At 36.3% G+C, this 18,700-nt stretch overlaps 1 protein-coding gene across 1 annotated transcript; it reads right to left on the bottom strand.

Annotated features, from left to right (window-relative positions):
* Positions 1–16,532: 16,532 nt before the first annotated feature.
* LOC311618765 (olfactory receptor 6C2-like) lies at positions 16,533–17,468 on the bottom strand (the record flags this gene model as incomplete). The annotated part of the gene is made up of 1 exon (XM_084876346.1): positions 16,533–17,468. One exon carries the CDS (start codon positions 17,466–17,468, stop codon positions 16,533–16,535), a length of 936 nt encoding a protein of 311 aa, XP_084732472.1.
* Between the last annotated feature and the right edge of the window lie 1,232 nt (positions 17,469–18,700).

Here is an 18,700-nt window from a genome sequence, read left to right on the forward strand (position 1 = left end):
TGACCTCTAGTTTCTTTATTATTTTCAAGAACAATCCAGAGAGATTTCAAGTGAACAGAGTAGTATCAAGGCAAGTGTGAAATAGCATCTCTTGTTAGGGTATAGAGAGTCACGTTCTGTTGCTTCCTCCTCTACAACCAAACAAAGTGGTTTAGTGATGAAACCATAGTTTGAAAAATCCTCTCAGAGGTCTGAGGATCCAAAGAAACCTAAATAAAATAAGCAACATAAAGTAATGTACTCTTCATAGGCGAGAAATGACTTTGCACAAATGGTTTGCCAAAGGTAGGAGTAAAAGGAAACCAGCCAAAGTGTTAATATGAACGTATAGTGTTTGCATAAGGGCTTTTCTGATAGGTTGTAGTTCCAAAATTTCCCAGTCAGAGTGAATTTTCACTTACATTCTTTCCCACAAATTCACACCAAGTAATTGAGGTAGTATATCAACACTTTGGAGAGGGAACCAATATTGTCCCTTACACAAGTCTGAATACATTTCAAGCCTTCCAATATAGAACGACGAGGAATGGGGCAGAGTTGTGAGAAACCTTCCAAAATATTTCAAATCTACACAAAATGCAGGATAGCCAATCTCCATAAGTGGGGGCAGTTAGCAAGACAGAAAAATCTCCCATGACCCAGACAGATGGACTGAAAAGCAAAATCACCATTGTAAAGAAAATGGAACATCATCCTTATAATGCTGAAAGGAGCAATGACAAAATACTATCTAAAATTCTTTACTTAGCAAAAATATCCATCAGTTATGAAGGCAAAATAAAACATTGTTATACAGAGAAAACTGAGATAAATTATTTCTGTCAAAGCTGCAATTACAAGAATACTAAAAAGTTCTTTATGTTGAAAATATATGACACCAGATGTAAACTAGGTATGTAGAAATAAAGTACCATCAGAATTTTCAGCTATAAAAGCCTCCATTTTCTTAAAATCTGTAAGAAAACCTAAGAGAAAAATCTTCGTAACCTCAAAATAAGTATGATTTCTTGGACAAAAACACAAAAAATGTTAATCATAAAAGAAAAAAATAACCTTATAAATTAGGTAACATCAGAAATTAATTTTTTTCCACACAAAATATGTCATTAAATAAATAAAGAGGTAAACATGGAAAAATATTTGCACCTTACATCTGACAAAGGACTCACAATGAGTTATATAAAGAACGTCTACATATCAAATATCAAAAGATAAATATTTCAGTCAAATTGGACAAAATGCTTGGGCACTATGTGAATGTTACTATGTGATTGACTCATGAACACATGAAAAATTGTCAACATCATAAGTCACCAGAATAATGTAAATTAGAGTAACAATACAATCCCTTTTAGAATCACTGGGATGGTTAAAATCTTAATGCTGACAATACAAAATATTGATGAGGATTTGGAGCAATTGAAACTTATTTCTCATGAGAATGAAAATGGTACAATGACTTAGAAAAACTCTTTAGTAATATCTTATATGTACAATTAAAAACACCTACCATATAGCCCAGAAATTCCTCTCTGGCTTTTACTAGTAGAAATTGCTATACTTGTCTATATCAGCCTTTGTACAAGAATGCTCATAGCCATCTTATTTTTCAATAACTCTAAACTAGAAATAGCCTTCCATCAAAAGGTGAGTATATAAACAAATTATGGAATATTGGTATTATGGAATATACTCAGAGATTAAAAAGAACAAAAATGCAACAAAAATTATGAATTCCAATACAGTTATGTTGAGTAAAAGTACTAAGACTCAGAAAAATACCATCTTATTGCATTTATATGAGGTTTACAAACAGGTAAAACATGTCTATGGATAACCCTCAGGACAGTGATTGCCGTGATGCGCAGGCTGGAGGTAGTTTTCAGAACAGTGGCGTGAGGAAACGTCCGTATCTTCTTTGGCTGGTGGGTTGCTTTGGTATTTACAATAATCAAAACTTAAAGAACAAGTAAAATATTTGCATCTTGTTGTATATAAATTATAACTCAATAAAACAGTAGTTTAAAAAGTCCAGACATGATAAAAACGATTAGTAAAGCTAAGTAAAATTTGTAATTTCTTCTTTATATTTCTAAATGGTCTATATATTGTTTGACCAAAATTCTCAATTGTGTAACTTTTTTGTAGGCTTTCCGAAAGCTTCCTAGTCAGCACCCCGGCCTCACCACCTTTCCCTCTCCCAGCTTTCCCTGGACTTCACAGGACCCTCTGGACCTCTTTCATGGGCCCTGGACAAGCCACTGCTCTCCTGTCTCCTTCCCAATCCCAGCTGTCAGAGTCCCACACGTAAGAGAGAGCATGCAGGAAGGATTTCTTGGGAGGACTTTGGCCAAAGGACTGTTGACAGGTGAGCTAATGGCCTCAGGGTGAGGGTGCTTACCCAGGGGTCACAGATAGAGGATTTACAGGTCCTGTAGAATTACTTGTATTTATACCCAAGAGACTTCTCTATTCACTAGTTCAGTGGTCGGCAAACTCATTAGTCAACAGAGCCAAGTATCAAGAGTACAATGATTGAAATTTCTTTTGAGAGCCAAATGTTTTAAACTTAAACTTCTAATGCCACTTCAAAATAGACTCGTCCAGGCCGTGGTGTTTTGTGGAAGAGCCACACTCAAGGGGCCAAAGAGCCGCCTGTGGCTTTGAGCCGCAGTTTGCTAACCACGGCACTAGTTGATAGTCTTCACAAGCAGTATTATGCTTTTGCTGGAAATTTTGGAACTTGATAAAACTCCATGATGAATAGTTGCACTGCATTAAACAGGCTTCTTAGGTTTATTTTTAAAGTGAGGTTTCTGTTTCAGCACTGTGACCAAAGGTAGTTTTTATTTTAAAGAGAAACACCAGTTTTTGGGCTCCCGTCTCTGACTCTTGAGTGTTTCTCTGTAGTGTTGTAGTGGCGGGATGCATGGGAGAATGATCAGTCAGCACCAGGAGGGAGGAAAGTTTAACCTTTATTTCACATATGAGCTGGTCCTGGGGAATTCTGAATCCAAATCCTGAACTGAACTCATGGGGAGGCCTGGCTGCTGTATCTCCTCCTGAGGCGGGCCCTGGGGTTAGGCTCTGCGTCCCAGCCCAAGTCAGTCAGAGTGGGAAAGTAAGACTACAGTTTTAACCAGATACTGAACGAGGTTGCAAACTCCACCCCCCTCCACCGCCCCCTTTTCCTTTTCAGTATAATATACACAGAAATCATTTCAACACATAATTTACTTCAAATGCTGAAATGCTGAGTGCAGTACCTTACTGAAGAGCAAAGCAGTAATTGCCTACTTCTTCCTCAGTTTTTCTCCTTCGATAATTGCAATTTCCCTTTGATTGAGTTAGTGCAATTATAAATCTACTAGAGGCCCAGCACACGAAATTCATGAGTGGGTATGGTCCCTAGGCCTGGCCCGGGATCAGGGCCATTTTGCACAGCTGCCCACATCCACCCCCAGGTCCCCGTTCGCCATTGGGTGATCAGTGCCCGATGGCTGGGGAAAGGGACTGAGAGACTGGCTGTTCCCCCCCATTCTCCAGCCCCGCCCCACCATTGGTGGCCATCAGGCAATCGGAGCCTGCTGGCCAGGGAAAGGGACCAAGAGGTGGTCAGTGCACTTCATAGTGACCGGTCCAGTGGTCCTTCTGATGTTAGGGTCAATTTGCATGGTACTCTTTTATTATACAGGATAAATATTGTACTTTCTTATACTCTCCAACATTTAAAAGAAAGTCTATTTCAAATGGGTTAGGAACATAATAAGTTCTCTTTAATTGTAAATGTTAATATGCTCACAATATCAAATTTAACATTTGTTTTAATTGCAAAACATGCAAATAAATTAGTCAACTTAATTTATTTATGCCTTTGGAGGCCCAGATACCAAAGACGTGATGAAAATTTTCTATTTCACAGGGAACAATGGGAAACATGTTCTTAAATACAGGAGAATGCAATGGAAATAGCAGACACAAGATAGTAGATCAAAAAAATAGAGCCATATTTTAAGATAAAAGTTTAGCTTATTCTTCCTATCATCTAAAGTGTTGGGAAAATTGCGAGGCATCCTTTTTCTTCTTTATTATGATTTTACTATAAAAATAATGTATATCATTGAAACACCTTAATCTGATAAGCCAAAAGAAAAAAATGTAAAATCACATTGGATAGAAATAACTAATCCAAATATTTTGAGGCATATCTTTCCCAACTTTGTCTTCCGCAATGGTCACTAGAAAATTCTACACTAATGTAATTAGTAAATGTGTTACATATAATTAAACGCATCACTTGTCACCTATCATATTATCCTTAAAACATTTCGTGCTCCTATTTATATCTCAATAATAAGAGTATGGATATATTTAATTTCGGGCTCTGTGTATATTTATCATCCTATTTTAAAACTCATCCCCAGGTTAAGACTTTGTGGTTTTTTCACAAGAATTCTCCATTTTAATGTGGTAATATATCTCATTTTTAAATCATGACTAATTATAATTTCTAGATTTCTTTTTGTTTTTGCTTCTAAAATTATATGACATTTTTCAACAGCATCCTTGTTCAAACATTTCACACATGTCATAACAATATCTGTGGAATTTCTAGGACAGGAATGTATTTATTTTTAAGAAACTTTTGAAGGTTGTAAAATTGACATTTTTATATTTTTATCAGTATTATATTTCAACTCTATGATATGAAAGTTTGATTTTGCTTCCAAAAATTAAATTGCATGCTATTTCTTAAAAAAAGTTTTAAAGAGTATTGGTACTTTGGTATAGGAATTGTGAGTGGTTCTGAAATCCCCCATAAAATGCTTACCTATTCATTCTGTGCATGAAACGTTTACATAAAACAAAACAAATTAGCAAACAGCTAATAAAAAATTTCAGTCTTGAGTAAGTATCTCTAGGGGGTCACAGCTTTCTTAATTTGTTGAGTTTAAAGAAAATTTCCCTGGGGACCCCGTTTAGTTTGTCATGTTAATGGTTTTAATTGGTTGTTTTAAAACATTCCCTTTCTATTGATATTGGCTCTGTCAATTCCACTCTGTGTCCAGTTTCAATAGATAAACTGCTGTCATGTTAGGGAAGGAGAACAGACCTAGAGCCACAGTTTTCTGCTGAGCTGTCACACTCACCAGGCCTCTCTGTGTGATATACGTAAAAGCACTAACTTTACAATCCGCCCACATTCATCCATCATCCTATTCTCAGTCTAGAAGTTTCTAGAGAATTACGTGGTAACTAGAGGTCCGGTGCATGAAATTCATGCATGAGTAGGGTCCCTAGGCCTGGCTGGAGATTAGGGTCGATCTGCAGGGGGACCAGAGGGATGATTGGGGGCCCCTGCTGGCACCCACCTTGGCTGGCCTGGTGCCACCCACTCACCAGCCTTGCCTGCCACCACTGCTGGTGGGGGCCTGTGGGCTGGGGGCAGCTCCTGCATTGAGTGTCTGCCCCCTGGTGGTCAGTGTGTATTATAGTGAACAGTCATTCCACTGGTGGTTCTGCCATCCCGTTGATTTGCATATTAGGCTTTTATTAAATAGGATGTTTTCAGCCCTAATTGACCTGGGAAATATCTAACAAATTTTTCTTTTCCTTTCTCTTTACTCTCTTTTATTTTCAACCTTATTATAAGGCAATGTTTGGGAAAATACTTTACCCTGAAATATTATATACTTATATCCAGAAATATTGTATACTGAAATATAACAATTGTGACAGATTAAATTGTATTTACTCTATTGGCTTTCAAAGATTTTTTTTTCCATTTTAAAAGAGTTCATGGGTCTCTAAATAAATCAATGTTAGGTTATGTCATTAAATACATTTTATACCATCTCTATCTATGTCTATATATATCATATCCTCATCTATGTAATGAAATTATACTATTTTGGTAAACAATATACAAAAATATCATGCACCTGTGATGAAAACATTTCAATCAATAAAGAATTTATGACTGTTTTTACAATTTTTTAATAGTATTCTTATCACAATATTGGAGGAACTGAATCAAATCTGTCACTCAGCGGAAATTGTCATCTAGATATCTTAAAAGGAAAAATAAGTGAAATCCAAACATCATACTTACTTTTCTGAGTGCCAGTAATAGCTTCAGCTGATGGATCTACCATAATATCCCTGAAGGTTAAAAAGACAAAGAGGAAAATGTTAACATAGGTTTATATGTTTATTTGCAGCCCCTCTTATTCATGAGCTCACAATCATATTCACGGGTGCTCTGTGATAGCCTACTGTGAATTTCCCCCCCCCAACATTGCAAATATTTTCGCACTGAGATCTTATCATTTTTTAATGGTAACTATCTTCTAGTTCTCACCACTTGAAAATAAAATACTATTCAAAAGCTTCCAGACTATGAGGAATTCTCTTTGGTTGGGAGAGTTGATAATTCTCATCAATCTAATTTTATAGAATGCCTTTTTTTTTTTTAAAGATGTTGACAAGACTAAAACTAAGTATATAAACAAAAGGGTTGTTGGTGTCTCAGAATAAAAATTACTAATGTATCCCTTGTGTAAGTCACGAGCAAGAATCCTGAAAGATGTAACAGTGGGGACAGTTCCTCAGAGACATGAAAATTCAACAATGATATTACACATAATAACAGTCTACTTCAAAACAGTGAAAATTAGTTCAGAACCAGACTGACTTCTCTTTATTTTGTTGTTATTGTTTACAGCAGCTAAATAATAATAAAATATTATTTTCTTATTATTTTTTGCTGTATATACTTAAAAAGTAAAAATGCAGATAATAAATACTTGTAAGTTAATATATTTATTTACTATTTTTGAATATATATTTAAAATAATTTTTGATAAATATAACAGTGCTTTATATGAACAAATTAAAATATGCAACTGCTTCTTCTTAAAGGAGAAAATGGTTAACCATAAGAACTTCATAAGGCTCAAAAAAATTTCATATGGTTCAATCTCATATATTTCTGTATTTTTATTAAAATATAGAATACATGACCAACATATTTATATAGGTATTATAATGAATATAAATATATATAATCAATTTAATGTTTCAATCTCAGATATTTCTGTGTTTATAAGAATAATAAGTATTGAAATCTATTTTACATTTTATAACTTATAATTTTTCTTAACAAAATGACAAGTTCTTATATTTATGAAGAATTTATGAATATACATAATCATTTTGATTGTTCATGTCTTTTAACTATTCCATTATATTATCAGATCATTCTAAATTTGAAAACTGAATGGTAATTTTCTTTATTATTAAAATGTCTTTATAAATGTCTTTGTATGATTGTACAACTTTTAAATATTGAAATTTTCCTATCAACAAATAAATGATTTTCTCATTTTTAAATATTATGAAAAAAATGTAACAAGAAGCATTGTTATAAAAATATATTTATGAAAATCCAAATTTCTAGAAGTGGAATTTCAGTTAAAATATGTTCACATTTTGAGACTTGTATATATTATCTATAATCCCTCTGAAATGTAATATGTCCTTTTATATACACAATCCTAGTTCATGAATTACCTACATTTTCCTATTATGTATTTCTAACTATCATATTAAATTTAATTGTAAAATTAAATTAAAATATACATAACAAGGAAGACACAAATCTCAAGTGTACAACCCAATGAATATTATAGTGAAAATACCATGTTACTAACAGGAAAGTGATATAGATGGGAATATAGATCTGCACAGAGGAATGAAGAGCACCAGAAATAGTAACAAATGGATAAATATAGTATTTTTATTATTTAAACTTTAAAAAGGTGATTGCTCATAAACTTACTAGTAATAATGTAAAATACATAACAGGAATAACACAAATGATAAATTGGGAGAAACAGAATTATGTTGTTAGGTTATTATAATGCCTGTAAAATGATATGCTGTTATGTGAAGGTAAACTGTGGCAAACTGAAGATGTACACTATAAATCATAAATTAACTACTCAAATAACCAAACAAAAGATTATAACTAGTAACCCATCAAAAGAGATATGGTAGTCAGAATAATATCTTCCTCTTTCCTCTGCCCCTAAAAGATGTCCATATCCTAATCCAAAAATCTACGAACATTATCTTAAAATTTCAAAGGAAAATTAAAGTTACAGATGGAATTAAGGTTGCTAAACACCTGCCTTTCAGAGAGAGAATTTATCCTGGATTATCTAGGTGGGCTCAAAGCAATAACAAGGATCTTAAGTGGAAGAGGGAGGCATAAAAAAAGAGACTCACAGGGATATTTGACTAGTGAAAAAAGTGCAGAAAGATATAATGTTGCTGACTTTGAAGACGGAAGAAGGGATCCTTTAGTTAGTTAAACCATGGGAGCAGCCACTAGAAGTTGGATTCAAGGAATTGGATTCCCTGCTGGAGCCACCAGGAAGGGACACCTTGATTTTTAACCCAATGAGATTCATATTGGACTTCTAATCTGAAGAATAGTTAGATAATAAATTTCTGTTGTTTTAAGTCACTAATTGTGTTATTTGTTACAGCAGTAGTGGGAAAGTAAATAAGGTATAAAATCAAAGTATAAAAAAATCCACTTAATCTAATAGTAAGTATAAAACAGAGAAAACTGGGAAGTAGTTACAGATGGTACAAATAGAAGACAATTAGCTAGGTGAAAGATTTAAATTTAGACATAAAAATTGCATTAAGTGTGAATGGAAGGAAGTTATCTTACAAAACAAAGGCAATGTGTGAAGCCCATAGCTAACATCATCCTCAATAGTAAAAAATGAAAATATTTTCCTCTATTATCAGGAACAAGACAAAGATATCTACTGTAGTCAGTTCTGTTCAAAATAGTAGTGGAATCAGATAAGAAAAAGATATAAAAGGTATAAAAACAGGAAATGAAGTAAAATTATCTGTATGTAGATGACTTGATCTTATATGTAGCAAACCCTGAAGACTCCACTAAAATCTGTTGGAACTAATAAACAGATTCAGTAAAGTTACAGGGTGAAAGGTAATATGCAAAAATCAGTTACATTTTTAGATACAAACAATGAGCTATCTGAAATGGAAATTAAGATAACAGTTCCATGCACAATATCATCAATAAGAATAAAATAGGAGAAAGTGACAGTGAAAGACTTGTACATTGAGATCCATAAAAACTAATGGAGAAATGAAAGAAGACACAATCAAATGGGAAGACATCCATGTTCATAAATTGGAAGATATAATATTGTAAAATACCTATATTACCTGAAGTGCTCAATAGATCCAATGTAATCCCCACCAAAATCCCAATGCCACTGGTAGTGGTGGCTCAGTGTGGAGCATTGACTTATGAACCAGTGGGTGACAGTTCAATTCCTGCTCAGGGCACATGGGTTGTGGGCTCAATCCCCAGTAGGGGCATGAAAGAGGCAGCCAATCAATGATTCTCCCTCATTATTGATGTTTCTATCTCTCTCTCTTTCCCTTTCCATTCCTTTCTGAAATCAATAAAAATATAAAAATAATCCCAATGCCATTTTATTTTACTGAAATAGAAAAACAATCCTAAAATTCATAAGGAACACAAAAGGCCCTGAATAGTTAAAGCAATTTGTTTTTTTAAAAATGTTTTTATTGATATCAGAGAGAGGAAAAGAGAGAGGGAGATATAGAATAATCAATGATGAGAGGGACTGGACATGTGCCCTGACCCGGAATTGAATTATGACCTCCTGGTTTATGAGTTGATGCTCAACCACTGAGCAATACAAGCCAGGCAAGCCAAAGCAATCTTGAGAAAGAATAAAAAAAACTGGAAACATCATACTTACTGATTTAAAAACATATGATAAAGTGACAGTAATCAAAACAATATGGAACCAGCATAAAGACAGACATCTAGACAAATGGAACAGAATAGAAAGCCCAGAAATAAATTCATGAATATGTATGTGGTCAACTGATCTTTGACAAGGGTGCTAATAAACAAGAAAGGAAAAATAGTGTTGGGAAAGCTGTTTATCCACTTGAACAAGAATGAAATTTGGCTCTTATGTCAGATCATCCACAAAAATTAACTTAGAATGGATTAAAGACAATATAAGACTTGAAACCATAAAACTACTACAAATTTCTTTACATGGATATTGATGAAAATATCTTGGATATGACACTAAAAGCACAGGCAGTTAAGCAAAAATAGACAAATGGGACTACATCAAATTACAAAAGCTTTGCATAGCAAAGTAAAACATCAATATAAATTATAAGTCAACTTACTGAATGGAAGAAAATACTTATATATCATATATCTGATAAGCAGTTAATACCCAAAATATAAAAGAAACTCCTACAACTCAATAATAATAAAAGCAAATAACTTGATTCATAAGTGGGCAAAGGACTTCAGTTGACATATCTCAAAGCAGTGTACCAAGAGTTGTATGAAAAGATAATCAACACTAATTATCAGGAATTGCAAGTCAAAACACAATATCACCTCACACATGTTAGGATGGTTAGTATAAAAAACAAACTCACAAAAAATGCTTAATAAACAAAAGGTAGTAAGTGTTGTTAAGATGTGGAAAAATTAGAACCATCTTATCTAATAAAGAGGGAACATGCTAATTGACTTTCACGCCGCCATAAAGATGGCTGTGCCCACAGCCAATAAGGAGGGAGTATGCTAATTGACTGCCACGCCCTCAAAGATGGCAGCGCTCAGTCCCTCATTCCCACATGGATGAATTTGGATGGATATCCAATTTTCAAATAGTCAGAAATTTGAGATTTTCTGATTAGAATTTTCCATAATTTTAAAAGTATATTTTATTTTATTATTATTATTTTTTTCTTGCAGTTTTACTTTGTGTTGGTTTTAGGTGTACTGGTTAGACAATCAAATATTTCACATAGTGTTCCCCTTGATATTTCCAATATCCCACTGGCATCATACATAGTTATGGCAATGCTGTTGACTATATTTCTTATGCTTTGCTTATGACCCCATTACAATTTTGTTACTACTCATTTGTGCTTCTTAATCCTTCACTTCTTTCATCTGGTCCTGCAGCTCTCCTGCCTCTAGCAACCACAAGTTCACTCTGTGTCTATAGTGTATTTCAATTTTATTTGTTTATTTATTTTGTTCTTTAGATTCTACATGTAAGTGAAATCATATGTTATTTGTCTTTTTTTTCTGACTGACATTTAAGTGAGCATAATACTCTATAGGTCTATCATGCTGTTGCAGATAGAAAGATTTCATTCTTTTTTTTAATGGCTGAGTAATATTTCCTTGCATATATGCACCACTAATTTTTAATCCATTCATCTATGGATAGGCACTTGGGTTGTTTCCATAGGTTGGCCATTGTAAACATGCTGAAATGAAATTAGGGGTGCATATATGCTTTTGAAGCAGTGTTTTGTGTTTCTTTGGATAAATCTCCAGAAGTGGAATCACTGAGTGCTAAGGCAGATCCATTTTTAATTTTTTGAGGAAACTCCATACTGTTTTTCATAGTGGCCGTACCAATCTGCACTACCACCAACAGTGCACAAAGGTTCTCTTTTCTCCACATCCTCACCATGTGTGTGTTTATTGATGATACCCGTTCTGACAGGTGTGAGGTGATATCTCATTGTGGTTTTAATTTGCCTTTTTTTTTTTTTTTTTTGACAATTAGTGATGTTGAACATCATTTCATGTCTCTTGGTTATCTGTCTGTCCTTTTTAGAAAGTGTATAATTCAGTCCCTCTGCTAATTTTAAAATTGGATTCTTTTTTGGTATTGAGTAGTATGAGTTCTTTATAAATTTTGAATATTAATTCCTAGTGGACATATCATTGGCGAATCTTGTCTCCCATTCAGTAGGTTACTTTTTCGTTTTGTCGATGATTTTCTTTGCTGTGCAGAACTTTTTAGTTTGATGTAATACCATTTGTTTATTTTTCTTTTATCTCCCCATTTTGGCTGCCTCTTTGTATTTGTTTCTGTGAATTAGGTATATTTGCTATGTTTTTGTATAACCTTATGCTATAGGTTATACAAAGACTTTGGGGCTCAGAGGCATGGTCTCCTTGGTCGCCTAGCTAGTTGCTCTAGGAATGTGGCTTGTGTGGGTTATGTAAGTCATCCTGTGGTAGTTGAGTACTAATGGCTCTGTGGGTGGGGGTGCCCCTGCAGCTGGCAATGAGCAGCAACCCCAGAGTAATGTATAAGCTGTTATGTGGGGGTTGGCTCCACAAAGCTGAATTTGCTGTTGTCAGCCAAGATCTTTTTGTATGTGCCTGTTGTCAAGCTAAATTGGGGCATGCTCTGATGTGGCCTGAACCACTGGTTATATTGGTTCTGGGGACTTTTGGGAGAGGATCCAGTGCCTATAAATGTCAGGCATTGGCAGTAAGTGATAGGCCCTGAACTACCTATTTGGAGTACAGAGCACCAGTTGTAGCTGCCTTTGAGGGCTGTTGGTGTGCATGGAAGGGGCCTGTAGAGCACAAAGGCTGGTTTTCACTAGCACCAATTCCAGGGGCAGGTCAGCAAAATGCCCAACCGTCCTCAAGGTTTGCCTACATCCTCTGGCAGCACATGTGTTACTTGAAGAAAGCTCTCAGTGAGTTACCAGGTAGGGGTGACAGGTGTTTATCAGATTGATGCAGATTCAAACTCTGTGGCAGTTCTGGTATTGAGGCCCTTCAGAAACAGTGTCAGGGTACACCATTGTCAACTGCCACCCATTGTGTGCCCATGGACACTCTGTGGTGGGGCCAATTCTCAGGGATTAATAAGGGTGAAACTAGCAGTGTTTATCAGGCCCAAACAGACCAAGATTTTGCCATGTGAAAGGAGGGCCCCACTCAGGAATGGTGGCACTGGTCTGGGATACAGGTATTAGGACTTCTGCTTGTCTCTTAAGTAACATAATAGTGCTGATGTTCAATGAGGCAATATTTTGGGTGGTAATATAGGATGCAAAATAAGCTCCCTCTCCAACCTGTACTAGAAAAAATGAACTATGGTTTATTAGTAGATTGGGGCCCATAACAAAGCCAGAGGGGTGAATGGTGCAAATCAGGCTATTGTCAGTATGATTATCAGCAAAATTCATACTATAGTGGGCAGAGGAGTTCTAGTAGTCACCGTGCCACAGTTTCAAAGGGCTGAAAACATGGCCTCATCTCCATAAAGTTTACTGGATTGGCAAGTCTAGTACCTGAGGTCGTGGGGGACTCACCCCTCCCTCAGTCCAAACTATAGGCATTCCTGCGTACTGATGTAACTAGTGTTTGATGCCCGGTGTACCAGAATGTCAGTGTGGTTGGCTTGCAAATGAGCGTGTGGGCTCTAATCTATAACTTGTTGGTCCCCTAGGACTGCCTAATGAGCATGATTTTCTTGACTTCCCAATGGAATGCTTCAGCAGAGAGTCCCACTGCTTATTTTGCTTACACAGAGGGATGGGAGACACAGTAGCATTAGTCAGATTGCTATAAGCCAGACTGCCTGCTGAGAGAAAGGTTCTATATATATATATATATATATATATATATATATATATATATATATATATATACACACACACACACACACACACACACAAAATAGAGGCCCGGTGCACAAAATTTCATGCACTGGGGGGTGGGGGAGGTCCCCTCAGTTCTGCCCCTGAGCCCTCTCACAGTCCAGGACCCCTGGGGGGATGTCCGACTGCCAGCTTAGGCTCGCTCCCCAGAGAGCGGTTCTGAGCCAGCAGTTGGACATCCCTATTGCAGACTGGACCTTACTGTTCACCTGCAGCAGAAGCAGGAGAGGATTCCACCATAGCTGCTGCACTCACCAGCCATGAGCACAGCTTATGGCTGAGGGGCACTCCCCCTATGGGAGTGCCCTGACCACCAGGGGGCAGCTCCTACATTGAAGGTCTTCCCCCTGGTGGTCAATGACTGTAATAGTGACCATTTGGCTGATTTGCATATTAGGGTTTTATTATATAGGATAATTAAAATGATTATATTATGTTAATCAAGAACTTGATTAATTTAAATGAATAAATTACTTAATACTGTTTAATAATAATAATATATAATCTTTTAATCTAATGTATTTGATTATCTTCTCAAGGTTTGAATTTTAAGAATTTTTTCTTGACCTAGAATTGGCTTTAGATCATTCCAATAGGCTCTAGAATACCTCAAGTGTTTGTTTTATCTCCCATGAAGGAAATTTTTCTGCTTAACCTACATGGGAAGCTTTGGGAAATAATAATAACTATATTGTGCTTTCATTTATAGCTCTAATTGTTATTCTGGAATATTGTGTTTTGCCGAAAGGACAAGATTCCATGTCATTTGCATTACTTCATAAAGTATCTCGATTTATAGAAGTACAGGCAGGAAAAATCAAAAGAAACAAAATAAAGTGGGCATAGTGCAGCTAGAAGGAGAGCCCACAAAATTAATGATAACAAGGGCACGCATTTTTCCTGACCCTGATTTCCCTTTAATTCTTGCCCACTTGTTCCCAGAGATTAAGATCTAGCATCAGGGAACCAAGTATTATAAATGATAAGAGTCTGTAACAGGCTCATTAATTGTTCTATGACAGTGGCATCACCTGCTTTTAATAACTATTTAAGCACTGTGATATATTGCTGTTTTCTGTGAATAGTTCTTGTCCCATTGTGAAACCTTAGCTGAGAAACAATCCCCTAGAACAGTGGCTGGCAAATTCATTAGTCAGCAGAGTCAAACTTATTAGTCAAACTCATTATCAACAGTACAAAGATTAAAATTTCTTTTGAGAGCTGCTGCACATGAGCCATGAAGTTTCAATCGCACTGTATCTGAGCACCCAGAAGTGGTATTTTGTGAAAGAGCCACACTCAAGGGGCCAAAGAGCCACATGTGACCTGTGAGCCGCAGTTTGCTGACCACTGCCATAGAACTTGGAAATCCCAAGCAGGCTCCAATGACTTACTGAGCAGTTACTTTCGCTTTCTTACTCTTCATTTTCGAGGTTTCTGCCATGTGTCATTGCATTGCTCCTTACATGGGGCACCACTTGCCAGTGCTGATTAGCAGACCCTGAGCTACAGATGAATGATTACTCTGACACATGTTTCTGTGAAATAGAGGGCTAAGGGACTGCTTGGCTATAGGAATCAAACAGCCCCATTTGCCTGCCTCCTCAGGCTTTTATTAGAACAACAACTTGAACTAAAATTAACTATTGGATACTATCAGTAAGGTAAGCATCCTTGAGAGAACACATGCGCTTGCAGTGTCTTTTAAGCAAGATCATCCAAGACTAAATATAAAGATTCCAGTAAAACACCCAGGGGCTCAGATTTGTGTGGAAAAGTCAAGGCAGGGGCAGCTACCTTTGGCCAGCTCCCCCTGGAGGCTCCTGCCCTTTTGAAGAGTCCTTCTTACAAACTTCGCAACCAAATTCGGTGCTTCCCACAGAGAGTAATTAAGAAGAAGAAGAAGAAGAAGAAGAAGAAGAAGAAGAAGAAGAAGAAGAAGAAGAAGAAGAAGAAGAAGAAGAAAAATGAGAAAGTTATATAGACATACCTCTCCCCCAAATGACCTCTTCCATTCTGCCCCCACCCTTTACCTTGGGCCTTCACCTCTCTATTGTCTGTGTCCATGGGTTATGCATATCTGCATATAAATTCTTTGGTTAACCTCTTCCTTCCCACCACCCCCACCTTCCTTCTGAGATTGATCAGTTTGTTCCATGTTTCTATGCCTCTGGATCTATTTTAGTTCATCAGTTTATTTTGTTCTTTGATGCCACATATAAGTGAGATCATGTGACACTTGTCTTTCTCTGACTGGGTTATTTTGCTTAGCATAACACTCTCCAGGTCCCTCCATGCTGTCTCAAAGGGTAAGCAACATTTTGATGGGAGGACTGGAAGAACAGTTTAAATCAATTGTTTTCTTTCAAGTCGAAGAAAATAAAGAACAACAAATGTTTATTTCCTTGTTTGATTTGTATTTGTTTTAGTTTTCTTTATTTCAACTTTATAGATTATAAGTAACATTAGGCTAATATTCACTAGAGAATTATTATCATCTCTTCTGATTGGAATCTTACCCTGAAAGAGGTTTGCTTGCAGGAGGATTAAAGGAATGAACCCACATGGTGGAGGGCGTTCATTCTGGGTGCAATTAGTGTTTGAGAAAGTTCGTGTGAATAGGGATCAAAAAGAGACAAACAGATTTGTAGCGTAATGATTTTTAAAAAATATATTTTATTGATTTTTTACAGAGAGGAAGGGAGAGAGATAGAGAGCTAGAAACGTCGATGAGAGAGAAACATCGACCAACTGCCTCCTGCACACCCCCTACCGGGGATGTGCCCGCAACCAACATACATGCCCTTGACCGGAATCGAACCCGGGACCCTTCAGTCCGCAGACCTACGCTCTACCACTGAGCCAAACTGGCTTCGGCTGTAGCGTAATGATTTATGCTTAGCTTGATATAGTATATATATTTGAACATTCTCTTACTTGTTTGAGACCAACGCAATATTTTTGAATGAGTCACGGAAAGCTTGTCTCACTTGTTTGTTTCTCAGAGTGTAAATGAATGGGTTCAACATAGGAGCGATGGATGTCATTAGCAGTGTCACACCCTTGTTAATAGTCACTGACTCCTTGGCTGAAGGTTTGATATAGATGAAAATACAGCTTCCGTAAGTGAGTGAAACCACAATCATATGGGAAGAACAGGTGGAAAAGGCCCTTTTCCTCTGTTGGGCAGAGGGCAATCTTAGAATGGTCTTAGTGATGTAAATGTAGGACAAAACAACACACACAAGGGTGAGAATGAAGGTCAGCACAGCACAGACAATAACCAGCTGCTCGATGAGCCATGTGTCTGAGCATGAAATCTTCAACAAAGGAGATACATCACAGACAAAATAATCAATGGCATTTAAATCACAGAATTTCAAATTTAGGAACAAAGTAAATGGTGGGAGTATGATCAATAAGCCAGCCGTCCAACAACAGAGGACAAGGCTCTTGCAGACTCTGCTGCTCATGATGGTCACATAATGCAAGGGTTTGCAGATGGCCACATAGCGGTCATAGGACATCACAGCTAACAGAAAAAATTCAGTTACTCCAAAGACGTCAGTAACAAACAATTGAACAACACAAGCATTATATGTAATTGATCTGTCACCTGTTGCTATGTTGTACAAATATCTAGGGATGCAAGCAGATGTAAATGAGATTTCTAACAAGGCAAAATTCTGTAGGAAAAAGTACATGGGTGTTTTAAGGTGGGAGTCCACTAAAGTGAGGGATATGATGGTCAGATTCCCAGTTATACTCAACGTGTAAGTGAGAAATAGAAAAATAAAAATTGGAACCTGAAGTTGAGGGTCATCCGTCAGTCCCAAGAGGATGAAAGTTGCTATTGTCTGGTTTTTCATTACTGAATTTTATTTAATTTCATGTAAAGTTTTGAGATATTCTATTTGAAAAGCGTGGTATCAAAGCCAGATTAAGATCAACAGTGACTATTAGAGATAGCAAACTAATTCACATGCAGTGTCTTCTATAAATTAGTGGTTGATATTGCCAACACTCTGGTGGGCCTTGCTACTTAAATGCTTATTGTTTTGTGATAGGTTTTAAAATAAAAAATTTTAAATAAAAAATTGTTTTAGCACCATCGTTTCCTTTTTTTATTTCAGTTTTAACTTATATCAAAGACTGAACTTTCTCACATGGGTAGTTTTGACCTATGTAATGTTTTGTGATTCAACAAAATTATAATTTCTTCTTACATCTAAGATTTCTTGCCTCAAAGGTGAGAGTATTTAAATGTGATGCCCTTTTCATGTCTTTCCGTGAAGATTTGGTCACGACAAAATGGAAACATGTAAGAAGTAATCCGGGCTCCATGCACAGGCGCTGTTGGTCCACCTGTAACTGGTACTTTACATTTTGCCACTATGACCAAATGTGTTTACGTGGTTTTGTTTTTATGTTTTAACATGTAGCTTACACATTGTTGGATGACTCCTCTGACTCTCCTTATGTTTCTCTGCTAGTAATTTACGCTCAGTGTCTACGGGATGTACAATACAGAGGACTTTACTGCATGATGTATTTGCTGTAGGTGAAGAAATGTCAGGCCCAATGATGAACAGTTGGGAAAAACTCACATTTTTTTAATGCTTTCATTTTGTTTGGTTAAGCATGGAAACTCTGACACCTTTTTGTCACTATTACTAAAGTCAAGTCTAAATTACCAAATATACTCTCCATGGACATGTCTTATCGTCTCCCTCAGTCTTAGCCTCAGCGGCAGTACATTGAGATTAAGAGCAGATCCAGAGCTCCTTCGTTCGATACCTGCTTTTCCACCTTCGTCTGTATGACTGTCGGCAAGTTTTCCAACTTCTCATGCATTCAGTATGTTAATCTACAAAATGGAGATAAAAAAAGTGTCTACCATATTCACCTAAAATGACAACCTTAAAATATAAATATTTTACATTTCTATAAGATAAATACATTTAATTAAATTCTATTCAATTTCAATCCAGTGTATTTGTGTGACTCTCGTCTTTAAATCCCTTAGTTTTTGTATTTTTGTTCTATTATTTCAAAATGTCACCTACATTGAAATAGGTTTATGAATGTACCATAAGTTTAA

The sequence above is a fragment of the Pipistrellus hanaki genome (genome assembly GCF_964339955.1).
Source record: "Pipistrellus hanaki genome assembly, chromosome: 3".
Classification (NCBI taxonomy): Eukaryota; Metazoa; Chordata; class Mammalia; order Chiroptera; family Vespertilionidae; genus Pipistrellus; species Pipistrellus hanaki.